At 55.0% G+C, this 16,303-nt stretch overlaps 1 protein-coding gene across 1 annotated transcript; it reads left to right on the forward strand.

The window, feature by feature from the left end:
• Positions 1-20: 20 nt before the first annotated feature.
• Positions 21-16,039, forward strand: BO94DRAFT_622510 (amino acid adenylation; the record flags this gene model as incomplete). The annotated part of the gene is made up of 3 exons (XM_025617084.1): positions 21-5,951; positions 6,033-12,254; positions 12,319-16,039. The coding sequence occupies 3 exons, from the start codon at positions 21-23 to the stop codon at positions 15,880-15,882; spliced, it is 15,717 nt and encodes a 5,238-aa protein (XP_025469403.1). The 3' UTR covers positions 15,883-16,039.
• Positions 16,040-16,303: the final 264 nt, after the last annotated feature.

The raw sequence follows: 16,303 nt of genomic DNA on the forward strand, positions 1-16,303 counted from the left end.
TTGACCACTCACACAACAACATGAACCCCCAACAAGGCATACTATATGAAGCACCCGAGGGGCAACAAAAGTATGCCGTGAAGATCGGAGAAGGACGCCTCAACAATGTCGCGGCAGTCCAAAGGGATGGCCGGATGAAGAACATCCCGCCGAAGCTAGACAATGCGGAGAAAGGACACAACGTCTATGTTTCGGTCAAGGAGACCTTGCCATCTCCTACCTCTCCCACCGAAGCCATCGATCCCTTTCGGGAAGAGGTTGCCAGCCTCTGTAACGCCTCGCCCGGGGACATCGAGGAGATTTATGCCTGCACGCCATTGCAGGAAGCAATGATGGCTCTGACCGTGAAGAGTCCAACAGCATACACAATGATGCACGAGTACCGCTTACCACCAGGCACAGATCCAGTCCGGCTGCAGGAGGCCTGTGATCAAGCCGCACAGGCCAACCCAGCTCTGCGGACTCGCATAGCAACCACCCAATCTCATGGTTGCGTGCAGGCAGTGCTGCGCGGCACTGTCGCATGGGGCGTGTGCTCCGAGGATGACGATGCCTTGCCAGTCAATATGCAGCCGGTGGCCTGGCGAATGGGAGGCCAGCTGGCCTATTTCACCATGAACCTGACCAGACACATACTCAGGGTGTGCCTGCATCATTCCATCAGTGATGCATGGTCTATTGCACTCCTCCTACGTCAGGTTGAGGCAGCCTATCGCGGAGAAGAGCTTGTGTTTCGACCCTTCCGACCGCTGGTGGAGTACATTGAGGCCACTCGCGATCGGGCGGAGGCATTCTGGAAGGCCGAGTTAAAGGATGCTCACCTGGACTCCATGGCCACTTATCCTGCGCTTCCATCCCCTGGATATACGGCCGACCCTTCCGAGTCCGTATGCCGCACGTTTCCTATCCAGTCCATGACCTCGGGTGGTTTCCCCGTCAATACCAAGTTGCGACTGGCGTGGGCGGTGCTCCAAAGCCTGTACACCGGCTCGGACGATATTCTTTTCGGCGCCATCAACGTAGGTCGAAGCGTACCGGTGCCAGGAGTCGAGGACATGGTCGGTCCAGCCATAACCAGTGTGCCTGTGCGAATCCAACTGTGCACCGGATGGACGATCGCGAAGACCTTGGAGATGGTGCAGGAGCAATGGGCCAGGAGTATGGAACTTGAGCATGTTGGCTTGCAGAACCTGCTACACATGGGATCTGGCCCTGAGGCTGCCTGTCGCTTCCAGACCCTGATGTCGGTGGAGCCTGGGACTGGGACTCAGCTGCCGGGCTTATTCATGCCGTATGATGCGAGTCAGCGAGCCCAGGAGCTGTACCCCTTGGTGCTGCAGTGCCGACCATCGGACACGACCATGGAAGTGGAGGCTTTGGTGGACCCCGGCGTAATCAGTGTCCGGCAGGCTGAACGACTGCTGGGGCAACTCAGTTATATTTATGAGCAGATCGAGAATGATCCAGCGATCACCCTCGCGGAGATTGACCCGGTCAGCCGGGAGGATCGAGCTGAGCTCATCGGCCGAAATATATCACGCAACCCTGCTTCTGTCCCGCCGTGTGTGCACGACATGATCTCGGAGCGAGCTCGGTCTCAACCGCACGCCGCCGCCATCAGTGCCTGGGATGGCGACCTATCTTACCAGGAGCTGGACGACCTGTCGTCTGGCCTAGCGGCGCGTCTGTCGCGATTCAACATCCGACCGGGGGTCTTTGTTCCCGTGCTGGTAGAGAAGTCCAAATGGGTTCCCGTGGCGATGATTGCGGTCATGAAAGCCGGAGGGGCCTTTGTCCTTTTTGATCGGTCATTCCCTATCCAGCGACTGCAGCAGATGGGACGGGTGTTGAAGGCGACCGTGGGGTTAACCTCGGAGGCGCAGGCGGATGTGGCGGCGCAACTCGGGCTGCCGACGATGTTATCCGTGGATCGACCGGCGGAAGACCCCGACAGCCAGCGTCGGGCCGGTGGACCCTCCCCCGTCACCTCCCACGACGACCCCATGTATGTGACTTTTACGTCGGGCTCCACGGGAACCCCCAAGGGCGTGATTGTCAACCATGCAGGGTATGCAGCCACTGCCCTGGCCCATGGCGAGCCCTACCACTTCACTCCCGAGTCGCGGGTGCTGCAATTTGCATCTCCCGCCTTCGACTCCTGCATCATCGAGCATCTCAGTGTGTTGATCATGGGGAGCTGCGTGTGTATTCCCACCGCATCCGACTGTCTCAGCAATCCAGCCGAGGCCATTGATCGTTTCCGGGTCAATGTCGCGTGTTTGACCCCGAGTGTGAGCCGGATTGTCGCTCCGGATCGGCTACCCGGGCTTCAGGTCCTGGCATTTGTTGGCGAGGCGGTTCTTGCGAGTGACGTGGCCCGCTGGAAGCCCTACGTTCAGGTCCGAAATGCATATGGGCCGGCCGAGTGCTCGGCCGTCTTCAGTGTGCTACCCCAGCTCCAGGAACATGACCCAACCAATATTGGCTTCCCGACGGGGAGTGTGGGCTGGGTCGTCCACCCTCAGGACCAGGAGAAGCTGATGCCGATGGGATGTCCGGGAGAACTGCTCATCGAAGGGCCGACGGTGGGACCCGGCTACCTTTCGAATCCTGAACAGACCAGCCGTGCCTATGTCCAGGCTCCCACCTGGCGGCAGACCTTTGATTCATCCACGCCCGGTGCCCTGTATAAAACGGGAGACCTGGTGGAGTGCACGGGAGACGGCAGTTTCCGGTATCTGGGGCGGAAGGATACCCAAGTCAAACTTCATGGCCAGCGCTTGGAACTCGGCGAGGTCGAGCACCATGTGTGTCAGTCTTTTCCAGGAGCCAAACAGGCGGTGGTGGAGATGCTGCAGTCGTCCCCTTCTCAGGACGATCCGCGGCCCAAGAATCTCTTGACCGCATTTGTGTGCGTGCCAGAGGCAGCGTCGTCACGCAACCCTGAATCGCTGTTCCTACCAGCCACCGACAGGTTCCGTGCCGCCTGCGCGACGGCCGAAGCTCGGCTGACTGAAGTGTTGCCTGCCTTTATGGTACCTAGAGTGACTCTGCCCATCAAGAGTGTGCCTTTAACCCCGTCGGGGAAGACAAACCGTCGCCTCCTTCGGGACCAGGCGGCCAGTCTGTCTTGGGCCATGATGCAGAATTATCGCGCCGTGGCAGGCCACCAACAACGTCCGTCCAACGCATGTGAGGAGGAACTGCGACAGATCTGGGCGCAGAGCTTGAACCGGCCCGTCGATCAGATCAGCACCTCGGTGAGCTTCTTCCGCCTGGGCGGAGATTCGGTGAGTGCCATGCAGGCAGCGAATAACTGCCGGATGGCAGGTTGGTCGGTGACGGTGGGCGACATTTTCCGGTACCCTACTATTAGTAAACTAGCCCAGCGGATGCAGGAGATAGGCAAACCGCAGCATTTGGCTCCAACGTTCCAGGAGGATCCCACAGATAAACCTTTCAGGCTGTCGCCGATCCAGCAGATGCTGTTCGAATACGATCCTCGTGGCAACACCAGGTTCACGCAGCATTTCCTTCTCAGGATCACTCAGCCGACTTCCAGCTCAAAGGTGAGAGAGGCAATGCAGGCAATCGTTGCCCGGCATTCCATGCTCCGAGCTCGGTTCAGGAGGATCAAGGATGGTCAATGGGATCAGTTGATTTCCTCGAACGCAGATGGATCTGTTTTGTTTGGCGAGCACTTTCTGTCGTCGCTCGACGACCAGGAGACTCTGCGTCGGATTCTCGATGGCAGCCAGGGTCAACTTGACATTCAACACGGCCCGCTGATTGCGGTTGATCTCATCACCACCGAGGCGCAGGAGCAATACCTGGGGATAATGGCTCATCACCTGGTTATCGATTTGGTCTCCTGGCGAGTAGTTCTTCAAGATCTGGAAGATATCCTCACGACCGGTACTCCGTTGCAGCCACCGTCTATTCCGTTCCAGCGATGGTGCCAACTGCAGCAATCCTACAGCCAGGAATCCCTGGATCCCAGGAAGGCTCTGCCGTCGGAGATACCGTGCCCGCCTCGGGACTACTGGGGCCTTGGCGATACACAGAGTACCTGGGGGGATGCCGTGCAAGAGACCATTAGAATCTCGCAAGATGCCACACAAGCACTACTCGGTCTTGCTAACGACGCCTTCCATACGAGACCGGTTGAAGTAATACAGACCGCCGTGCTCCATTCCTTTGTCAATGTGTTTGACGACCGTCAAGCACCGGCCATCTTCAACGAAGGCCATGGACGGGAGCCATGGAATGCCAATATCGATATCTCACGCACGGTGGGCTGGTTCACGACCTTGGTACCACTGTTCATCGATGCTCGGAAGGGTCAGGAGATCACGGAGATGCTCCTGTTAACCAAAAGCGGTCGTCGGGCAATCCCTTCCAATGGGTGGGAATATTTTGCATCGCGCTATTTGCACCCCGATGGCCCCAGTCATTGCCAGGGTCACGCACCAATGGAGATCCTGTTCAATTATACGGGACTGTTCCAACAGTTGGAGAGACAAGATGCGCTTCTCCAATTAGCCGCGCTACCTGATCACGACATCTTGCCTCTACCCTCTGACTTGCCCCGTTTCGCCGTCATCGATGTATCGGCCACCGTTGCCAATGGTGCGTTTAACTTAACTTTCATGTATCCCCGACAGATGCGACATCAGGATCGAGTCCACCAATGGGTCCAGGCCTGCCAGTCGACATTGGAAGCATTACCACAGCAGCTACAAAACCACTGTTATGTGACTGCTTCAGACTTCGGACTATTATCGGTCGACGACGAGGAGTTGGAAATGATCGTCCAAGACGTTGTTACTCGCACTCGCGCCGGGATCTCTGAGATTGAGGATATCTACCCTTGTTCCCCAGTTCAGCTGGATATATGGCTCAGTCAGTTGAAAGCTCCTGGACGGTACTGGTCCCGTTTGCAATGGCTGGTTGAGGCAACGGACAAAGGTCGCGCGCACGTTGACATCAACAAAGTCAGGGATGCATGGCAGCAGGTGGTCGATCGGCATTCAATATTGAGAACAATCTTTATTGAGGATGGCGCCAGACAAGGAAAACTTGTGCAAGTCGTTTTGAGGACCCTGGCCGCGGATATCCAGGTTATCGCGGCTCATGACTTGGGGATGGATGACAATGCTTCGCGGCAGAGACGTCTTACTCAGGATGGAAGGCCCCTACATCAACTAGCCCTCGTTCCTAATGAAGATGGCAATGTTTCGTGCCAACTCATAATTCATCATGTTCTGATGGATGGAGGTACTGGGGACCTCTTGATCGACGAACTTCACCAGGCCTATGACGGGCTATTGGACGGGCAACCTGCACCATCGTATAGTGCCTATATCGGCTACTTGCAACAGCGCGGTGACCAGGCCGATAAATATTGGATGAATTATCTGAGTGGTGCCAACTCGTGTCTCTTTCCGCCGCTCCAAGCAACTGAGCACGGGGAGAAGCAGGTCACGCCGCACATTGCATCCTTTACCTTCCCGAATGGAGATCAACTAAGGTCATATTGTCGGGATCGCGACTTTACGATTTCTAGTCTCTTGCATGTGGCCTGGGGGCTGGTACTCCGCATATATACGGGTTCGGATGACGTTGTCTTCGGCTGTCTGTCTTCTGGGCGTGATATCCCACTGCAGCAGGTCCATGAAATCGCGGGGCCACTTATCAGCTTACTCGTCTGTCGCCTCACATTGGGTGATGATGTTGAGCTTCTCGCCGCACTCAGGGATAACCAAGTTGCATATGCAAACGGCGTTGATAATCAGCAATACTCCTTGGCAGAGGCTATGCATTCCTTGGACCTATCCGGTCAGCCGCTGTTCAACACAGCGATGTCTCTTCAGAACGAGGTCCCAGATCAGGCTCGTGGTGGCTCATCAGACATAGCGATAAAGGATGATGGTGGCAGTGATTCGACTGAGGTAAGCGCAATTGGAGAATGACTCCGTAGTTTTGAGCTCTCCTATTTTTTATTGTATTGTTGTTGATGGCTAACAAACCAGTACGACATCGCGGTCAACCTCACGATCAATACGCCGAGCATTGATGGCAATTTGACCTATTACTCCGATATCATTAGCGATACCCAGGCAGAGCTCATTGCAGACACCTTCCAGTCTATTGTCATGCAACTCATCGACCCAGCCAATACGCAAATTGGCCATTTGGACTTGCTTGGACCCAAGAATAAAGACCGGATATTTGAATGGAATCAAAAGTTGCCCGATCCGGTATCCGGATGTGTCCACCGAGCCATCCAGGACTACAGTATGGCTCATCCGCAGACCCCAGCCGTAGCTGCTTGGGACAACAACCTCACATATGGAGAGCTTGATCGCAGTTCGTCATGCTGGGCTCAGCATCTGATTCACCATGGCGTGGGGCCAGAGACCTTTGTTCCAGTGTACTGTGACCGGTCAAGTTGGACCATCGTCGCCGTTCTAGCCATTTTAAAGGCCGGTGGTGCATTTATTCTTTTGGACCAAACGCACCCCAAGGAGCGATTGAAAGACATGCTGCAGAATGACTTCTCATGTCCTGTCATTGTCACCTCGGCCAAACATGCGGCAGCTGCCGCTTTCATTGCTCCTAAACCGATTGTCATAGAGGATATGCAGAGACAGCCTGTACCTGGTGCTGTACCACTCGCTGCAGTCCGCCCAACGTGTGCAGGTTACGCAATTTTCACTTCCGGTAGCACTGGCAGACCGAAAGGGTGTGTCATCGAGCACAGGTCATTTTACTGCGCGATTGAGGCCCAGAGAGAGGCGTTTGGAATTGACGATCGCTCTCGAGTCCTTCACTTTTCGTCCTATGCGTTCGACGTGTGCATCATTGAGATTTTTGCAACTCTTCTGGCCGGCGGATGTATTTGTATCCCCACCGAGGATGGCCGCCAGAGGATCGAAGATACCATCGAGAAATTCCAAATCACCTGGGCCATCCTGGTCACATCCATCGCCCGAACACTCGACCCAAGACGGGTTTCCCCCCTGGAAACGCTTGTGCTCGCTGGGGAGAAAGTGAGTAGACATGATGTGCGTCGCTGGGCACCTCACGTTCACCTCGTCAACGGGTATGGCCCGGCTGAGTGTAGCATGATCTCCACCAGTCAGAGCCGATCGGAGATCCTGCTGTCGGATTCAGCAAACATCGGTTGGCCCGTAGGCGGTGGTGCATGGGTGATGAGTCCAGCCAACCCACACCAACCACTGCCAGTGGGTGCCATTGGAGAATTACTCATCGATGGCCCAATTGTCGGGCGAGGGTACGTGAATCGGTCGGAGCAGACGGCGGCTGTCTTTCTATCGTACCCCGACTGGATGAAGGCAATGCGCGGGACAGGCAGGAATGCGTTGTACAGAACTGGCGACCTTGTTCGCCAGCTTCCAGATGGCTCCATCCGGTATATTGGAAGGCGCGACCGCCAAGTCAAGCTCCGGGGTCAGCGAATCGAACTGGCTGAAGTCGAATATCATGTGCAACGATGTTTCCCCGGTGGCAGTCTGGACGTATTTGTTGACCTGGTGGTGCCGGACACTTCGACAACAACATACCTTGTCGCCTCGATAGCCACACAAAAGTACAGTGATGACGAAACATTTGAGAGGAATGTAGAGTTAACCAAGGCCCGTCTTGTGAAGGAGGTTCCAGTCTTCTTCATCCCAAATGCCTTCATTCCCCTCCATGAGATCCCGCGTTTAGTGAATGGAAAGGTGGATCGACAGAAGGTACATCGACTGGCATCCCAGGCGCTTGTGTCGCAAATGAACCAGCCGACCAAGGATCCGGTGGAATGGAATCCGGGAAGCCTGACATCCGACGAGCAAACGATGCAGTCTTTATGGGCAGAAGTGCTGCAATGTTCTCCTAAGACCATTGGCCCTGATGACAACTTCTTTCTGCTGGGGGGTGATTCCATTGCAGCTATGAGGCTAACCTCTGCCGCGGGGGCACGAGGTTTGAAGTTGGCGGTACCACAGGTCTTCTTACATCCCCAGATGCGAGATCTGGCACAGGCTTTATCCTGCAACGCAAAGCAACTGTCCTCCGGAGGACTCACCAAGTCCGCCACCCTTCCTGAGCCGTTATCTCTTCTCCCTCCGGGGAAACGTAGTGAGGCTCACAGCCAAGCTATGTCTCAGTGCGATATTTCCAGCTCGAAAATTGAGAACATATACCCCTGTACACCGTGGCAAACCACGATCCTGGGGCTGGCAGCTGCGGTCCAAATGACCCAACACCGTCTTCGAGTCGCCCCACATATTGACGCTGATCGATTGAAGGCTGCTTGGCAGACAGTCGTGGCCGGTGAGCCTATTCTACGTACTCGCATGATTGAGGTAGCAGGGCTGGGATATCTCCAAGTCGTTACCAAACATGACGGTATACGCTGGAGTGTAAGCGCCTCGACTCAGCGATCACCACCCCACGGGAGAAACTGGCTTGGGAGCCCATTGCTGGGCTTTGAACTCTATTCGCCTGGTCGGGGTAGGCCCGTTGACCTCGTGATCTCAGTGCATCACGCCCTAATAGATCCTCATTCATTGTCCCAGACGCTGTCAAAGGTGCAGGCTGCCTATGAGGGTTCGCCAGTGGAGCTGTCTGTCGGGTTGGGCGATCTTATGACGTACATTGCTTCGCAGAAAGAAGCTGCTCTGGACTATTGGCGTGAGGGTCTGCGCGACGTCGACATCGACCCGTTCCCCTCGCTGCCATCTCAGCACACAAAGCCCCAGACAATGAAGAAGATGCAGTCTGTCGTAGATATCAAGCACCTTGGAGCCACATGTGACTTCTCCATGGCAATTAGACTAGCATGGGGACTTGTGCATTCGCAATATCAGGGCACGACAGACGTGGTGTTCGGAGTCCGTTCCAATGGGCGCAAAGCAAATGTCAATGGTATCAAATCCATGGTTGCACCTGCAACCACCATCATTCCATTCCGTCTTTCAATAAACCACGATGCGACCGTGGCAGAGGCGCTATCGGAACTGGAGGTGGTTGAAACAGATCTGGTCCAGTTCGAGCAGGTAACATTGTCAGAAATCGCGGCTTTGAGTCCCGAGGCCAAACAGGCATCCTCATTCCAAACTCTTCTCGCCATTGAAAGGGATGAGGACAAGGTCGGCACACGCTTGGAATGGACCAAGCACCGCGCTCCTGAAGATTTATTACATGTATATGCCCTGCAAATTGTTGCCAGTGTCGAGGGAAAAGATATCATCATCAAGGCGGCCTTCGACAACTCCGCCATCTCAGAGTGGCTGATGCAGCATGTCATGGATCAGTTCAGCCACATGCTTAAGCAGGTCCTCTTTCAGCCTGAGCGTCTGGTTGGCCATATTACCACAGTCAATCCCAACGATCTCCTGGAGATGCAACGCTGGAACCCAGATATTCCTCCCAAGGCGTCTGGCAGCGTGGCAGATGTTATCTATGAACAATCCATTGAGCGACCGTTTGCCCCCGCTGTATGTGCCTGGGATGGAGACTTTTCGTATGAGGAACTAGATGTCGAAGCAAGCAACCTGGCCAGCGTTTTGCGGCACCATGGTGTTGGACCAGAGACCTTTGTGCCCATATGCATGGAGCCATCGCGATGGGTGGTGGTGGCTATTTTGGCTGTCTTGAAGGCACGAGCTGCCATCCTTCTGCTGGACTTGTCTCATCCGCTTGCTCGCCTCCAGACTATTTGTTCCGACATCGACGCACCTGTGGTTATTGCCTCTGGAAGTACCAAGCTTACGGCGCAGAGCCTGGCTCGAATGGTTGTCAGCCTGGATGGGTCTATTGGGGCGAATACCACGCCCGAGGCAGACATAAACCTGATCCAGGGCGAGCCTCACCATGCTCTGTACGTGGTCTTCACATCAGGATCGACCGGAAAGCCAAAGGGGGTTATAATCGAGAACGGCAGTTTCCTCACTATGGCCGTGTCTTTCATGCAAAAGACTGGGTTCGGCCCACACTCTCGGATGCTGCAGCTGTCTAGCTATGCCTTCGATGTGAGCATGCTCGAATTCATGGCACCATTGATCGCAGGAGCGTGTCTCTGCATTCCATCGACTGCCGAGAGAAAGGACGGTGTCGCCGAGTCGGTCCAGAATCTGCAGCCGTCACACATGGTAGTGACCCCTGCCCGTCTCAGGGCCTTGACTCCGGCGGAAATGAACCCTGTACACACGGTGATGTTGATTGGAGAGACCGTCCGAGCCAGCGACATCGAAGAATGGTCAAAGGACATGCGCGTCATCAACATGTATGGCCCCGCTGAATGTACGGTTCTCTTCACTATGCAACGTGCGGTTAGCCCAGCACGAGCCGCCAATATCGGGGCGCCTGTCGCAGGAGCCGCTTGGATAAGTGACCAGCAGAATCCTGAACGACCGGTCCCAATCGGTGCAGTGGGTGAGCTGCTCTTGCAAGGTCCACTCGTAGGCCGCGGATACCACAAGAGTCCAGAGCAGACTGCTGCTGCTTTCATTCCTTGCCCGCAGTGGATTCAGAACCTCAGCAGTGGAAGGCACTCGACCGCTCAGCCGGTGTACCGCACAGGGGATCTCGTCCGGTATGAAGCCGACGGCTCCTTCCATTTCATCGGACGGAGAGATTTTCAAGTCAAGCTGCGCAGCCAACGCTTCGAGCTTGGGGAGGTGGAAGAGCAGGTGCAGCAGGTTCTTCCAGGTCGCTTCAGCGATGTACTTGCTCTGTTAGCCACGCCATCAGCGGCGGTCCAGACCCAATGTTTGGTCGTCTTCTTGGTCCCCAAGGAAGCCGGACTTAAATCTAGAGTGGCACCTTCTCCAGTTCCACCTCTACCCGTCGTTTCCACGGCCGAACTGGTTGAAGACATTGCTCTAACCAACCAGAGACTAAAGGAGGCACTTCCCGGTTACATGATGCCGTCAGCGTTTGTGCCCCTCGAGTGTCTGCCACGTACCAGCGGTGGCAAGACAGACCGAAAACAACTGCAACAGGCTATGGCGACAATGACCAGGCAGCAAATGGATGCTTTCGCCCCCAGGATCGTCGAGGATATGGCTGGACACACAAGTACCGAGCGGTTTCACGGCGTCCAGGTGCCTATAATCAACACAAATGTCGAAGCAGTTTATCCGTGTACACCGGCACAGCGTGGCATCTTGTTAAGCCAGCTAGAGAACCCCAACATCTATTGTCCCCATTTCATCTGGAGGATCCGTGCACCCTCTGGGGCAACGGTGGACATCGACCGGTTGCAAGACGCATGGAGGCAGGTGGTGACTCGACATCCTGCGCTTCGGGCTGCTTTCCGGCCAACACCGTCAGGGGATGGGCAGTTCGAACAGATTTTGCTTCGCAAGGTTGAGCCGCCATTGACAATATTTGAAGGCGAATACGAGAGTTCTGGTTTGAAGCCCCCACCTATCATAGCCAATGTGTCCAAAACAGTGACGCTGCAAGATGGCCAATCCGTGCAACACCACATGACAATGTGCACCTCTGTTGCAGGCTATGTCTTCTGTAGACTGGACGTCAACCATGCAATCATCGATACGATATCGACATCATTAATCGAGCGGGACCTGTGCCAAGCGTATGACTTGTGCCTGCCAACTGACTCTCCCAATGATGCCTACCAGGGATACCTCGAGTTTGTCCATCAGCAACCCATGAAGCCGGCACAGCAATACTGGCATTCCTACTTAGAGAGTTACAAGCCTTGTCAGTTGCCTTTGAAGGGATCACAGCACGCACATGAAGGCGCTGAGACATTGAAAAATTTCGAGGTCTTCTTTGAAGCCAGCGGGGCGAAGGTTAGGTCCTTCTGCGACGAGAGCGATTGGACCCCATCTAGCGTGATGTATCTCGCCTGGGCGCTGACGCTGAAGGCCTTCACGGGAGCCGATGATGTGTGCTTCGGAACCTTTTCGTCTGGGCGAATGGTCCCGGTCCCTGGGATAAACGAAGCTGTAGGCCAATTCGCCAATCTGTCGGTGTGCCGAGTGCGCTTCACCCGGAACGAGACGCTAGATGAGGCCGCATTGCGTCTGCTAGAGGAATACTATCATATCCTCTCCTACCAATCCTTCCCGTTGTCTTCGATCGCCAAGTCTGCTGGGCTGGCAATAGAGGACGTAGCGTCAACCGCAATCAATGTTCATTACGTGCCGGACGCAGAGCCGGAGGACGAGTCTTCCGTCCGTGTGGAATCACTTCACACCCACGATCCCGCCACGGTAAGTTCGACCCGGATCGACTCCTTAGCCTGGGTTATTTCTAATCGTCGGGTCGCCTCCATAGCACGATCTGACATGTTATATCGCTCTGCAATACCACGGGCAAATTAAGCTTCTGATAAACTACCACCCATCACGGGTGGCCCCGGCTCTCGTGGCGCAGCTGGCTGAGTATTTCGAATTGGCCATTAACCGCATTGTGGGTAACCCGCAGGCCCGCGTAAATGATATGGAGCTCTTCACCGATCATGACGAACAGCGCTTACGCAAGTGGAACCTGCCATGTGCGGAAGCCCCCGCAGTCACTGTGCCTCATATCGTTGCGCAACAGGCTAAACAACATCCACACCACATGGCTGTCTCCGGGTGGGATGGAGACTTTACGTACGGAGAGCTAGAACAAGTGTCGACACGCGTGGCAGATATGCTCAGTCATCGTGCAGAGATAGCAGGACACCCGATTCCGATTTGCTTTGAGAAATCGAAGTGGACGATTGTGGCGATCCTGGGGATCATGAAGGCCGGTGGAACCGTCGTGCCTCTCGATCCTAATGAGCCGCTGGAGCGCCTGCAAGACATCACACGTCGGATCCGTCCTCCCCTGGTCGTATCATCGGTGGCACAGGCACAGTTGAGTGGGATCCTAGCGGAAGATGTCATCCAAATTGATGAGAAGGTCGCGTTGCAAGGCAGTGGTAAGGGCAACCCTGGCTCTCGTCTACCAGCACTTGATCCTGATCAAGCGGCCTATATCATGTTCACCTCCGGGACATCCGGAGCTCCCAAAGGTGTCATGGTCTCGCACCGCTCCTATGCCACGGCAGCTGCGGGCCACATCCGCTCCTTCGGGTTGACAAATGAATCCCGTGTGCTGCAGCTGGCGTCCTACGCATTTGATGTGTCCATGATGGACATCCTCACCACACTGATTGCCGGAGCCAGTATTGCTGTGATTTCCGAGTCCCAGAGGAACCAGATGATAGTCACCGGGACTAGCCCCGCTTCTGTATCCCATATGTTCTTGACTCCGTCGCAGCTCAGTCCTCTCGATGCGACGCGGTCATCCTGGGTTCAGACAATTGTTCTCCTGGGAGAGCCAATGTCGGATTCCCATCTTCGAATGTGGGGCAATTCCTGTCGCCTGTTGAACGGTTACGGACCAACCGAGTGCGCGGTGATTTCGACCGTATCCCCCCCTCTTAATCCAACCGATGATGTTCGAAACATCGGTTGGGGAGTAGGTGTCAATTGCTGGATTGTGGACCAGAATGACGCTGAAAAACTGATGCCTATTGGCGCCAGAGGAGAGCTACTGCTGCATGGCCCGTCTGTTGGCCAAGGCTATCTCGACGAAGCGGACAAGACTGCCAAGGCTTTCATCCAGCCACCACGATGGTTGCAAGATCTTTACCCAGACCAGGTGGCCAGTGGAAACCTCTACAAAACCGGGGACATTGTGCGCTACGAAATAACCGATGGATCGCTCCGTTTTGAAGGGCGCAAGGATCGCCAGATCAAAGTAAACGGGCAACGAGTGGAGCTAGCGGAGATTGAGCACCACGTGCGACAGTGTTTCACACATTCCAGGGAAGTGGTCGTCGAACAGGCCAGGGTCCCAAGCCTTGGAGTAGTGGACAGTTCCGCCATGGGAGCACTTGGTGTCATACCACGACTTGTTGCATGTATCTGGGACGGGGTTGAAGGTGAAGGAATGATCCATGACGCCAACGCTGAAGTCGATAAGCAGCCCATCCTTCGTACCCAAACCCATGAATTCCAGGTGAACATCAGTGCTGCTTTGGGTAAGCTTCGAAAACGTCTCCCCGGATACATGGTCCCAGACCTTTTTGTGCCCCTTGCGCAGATCCCACGGACAACCTCGGGCAAGATGGATCGTGCCGGACTGCGGGAGTGTATCCAGGGCATCTCATCTCAAGAGTGGCGCGCATATACAGAGATGCAGCGACGCAAGCAACCCGTCAAGGGCGAGAAAGCCGTCAGATTCCACGCTATTCTCACCAGTCTGCTCGACATACCTGGGGAGGAGGTCGGCGCGGATGACAGCTTTCTCCACTTTGGTGGAGATTCCATCCTTGCAATGAAGATTGCCGCCAGAGCCAGAACTGAGGGGTTGGAGATTCAGTCCGGTGATATCCTTCGACACCCCACGATCCGAGAGTGGGCTCAGATAGCATGCCCGGTTGGGAAGCCCTCACATGCTTCTACCGACCATGATTCCTACTCGCTGGTCAATGATACCGTGCGCACTTCTGCCCTGGCATCCTATTCTGACCAGAGCGAATCATTGACTCCAAATGACGTGATCGACATTCTTCCGACGGTTGAATTTCAAGCATTTCACATCAAAAACACCACGCTAGTACACATGGTTGAGATGTTCCGCACTCCTGTAGATCTGACTCGTCTCAAGCGTGCATGCGCAGAAGTCGTTTCGCACTATAGCATGTTGCGGTCGGTTTTCATCCCCGTCGAAGGCCACATCTACCAGGTTATTCTCCGCTCTGTGCAACCAAAGATACAACAGGTGCAGTGTGAGAATCTAGAGGCATATATCACCCAGGCTACCCAGGCCAAGCCAGTGCCAATGTCTATTCAGCAGCAATCGTCGGTACAATTTACAGTGATCACCAGCCGCACTCAGGCTGACTGGGCATTCATGATTTCCTTATCACATGGTCAATGTGACGGGGCTTCCTTGCCTGTGCTTTGGCAGTCGATCTCGGACGCGTACAACGGCCATCAGCTGTTGCAGACGACCGACTTCAGGGATGTGGTCTATCAGCGACTGTCTGAGGACCACTCGCCTGCGCTCTCATTCTGGCGGGAGTATCTCTCCGGTGCCCCTCTCCCAGGGATCGAGGTCGCGGGTCATTTTAATACACAGGGGAGCGGTAAACATACGGCTGTGAGCCGTGATATTGGCCGCTTCACCCTACCAGCTGATGTCACGATGGCGACCCTGGTGCATAGCAGCTTGGCATGGATTTTGTGCCAACATGCAAATCGACGAGATGTCATCCTGACCCAGGTTGTCCATGGCCGGGGAGGATCCCTGCCGGGCATGGACAAGGTCATTGGCCCTTGTGCGAACTACTTGCCAATGCGATTCCGAACAGATCCGCAGTGGACGGTTGGCGATCTCCTGCATCATGTGCAGCGGCAACGCCTAGAAACTGCTCCTTATGACCATGTGGCATTTGGGGAAATTGTACGCCAATGCACGCAATGGCCAGAGGATACCACATATGGATGTATAGTCAATCACCAGGTTGTGGCATCGTCCAGCGGCGTCGACTTGGATGGGACCCGCTCGGCCTCCCGCACATATTGGTCTACCGGAAGAAGCGACAACGAAGAGCTTCTGGCAGGTCAAATGGCCGTGACGTCAATCGAGCGTGACACTGGAGTAGAGCTGTGCATCACGGCTGTAGGAGGTGTGATGGATGAGGCCACGGCCGAACGACTGGTTGGTCAAGTGGCCGAGGCGATGCGACTTTTCGTCGAGTCGCCCGATGGGTGCCTGAGCGACTTGGCCGCCCATGGGTCGGCGGCGAAGAATCAAGCGGCTTGCATTCCTCGGCGTCCATTCACGACTCACCCGAATTAGCTGGGGACTAATCTGTATGGAAAACCATGATAAAGTAAACACAAGGTCTACTTTGTTGGATGATTTGCGCTTGAATGAAGGATAAAAGAAGACAGAGTACTCTGTCAGAGACAAAGAGAGAGATTGTGTGTTGGGTGGGTGTTGGGTGCCGTGGTTCGCGACGGGAAGCCAGCCAGTCGGCCACTCGCGGTTTTGCCCATCGGGCCCGCCTTGGATGCTGGTCATGCCGGAAACGATACGAAATACGAATAAAAACAAACAAAAGCAAAGAGCAAAAGAGCCACAGAAAACAAAAGAGGCCGAAAAGCGGATAGAATCAAAGTAAAGGGAAAAAGTGAACAAAAGAAGGCAAAGGGAACGGCGGTAGAGTGGGAATTAGCGACCGGATATTGGGCAAAAAGCGGAACAAGGGTGGTACCAC

The sequence above is a fragment of the Aspergillus sclerotioniger genome (assembly GCF_003184525.1).
Source record: "Aspergillus sclerotioniger CBS 115572 chromosome Unknown BO94scaffold_8, whole genome shotgun sequence".
Classification (NCBI taxonomy): domain Eukaryota; kingdom Fungi; phylum Ascomycota; class Eurotiomycetes; order Eurotiales; family Aspergillaceae; genus Aspergillus; species Aspergillus sclerotioniger.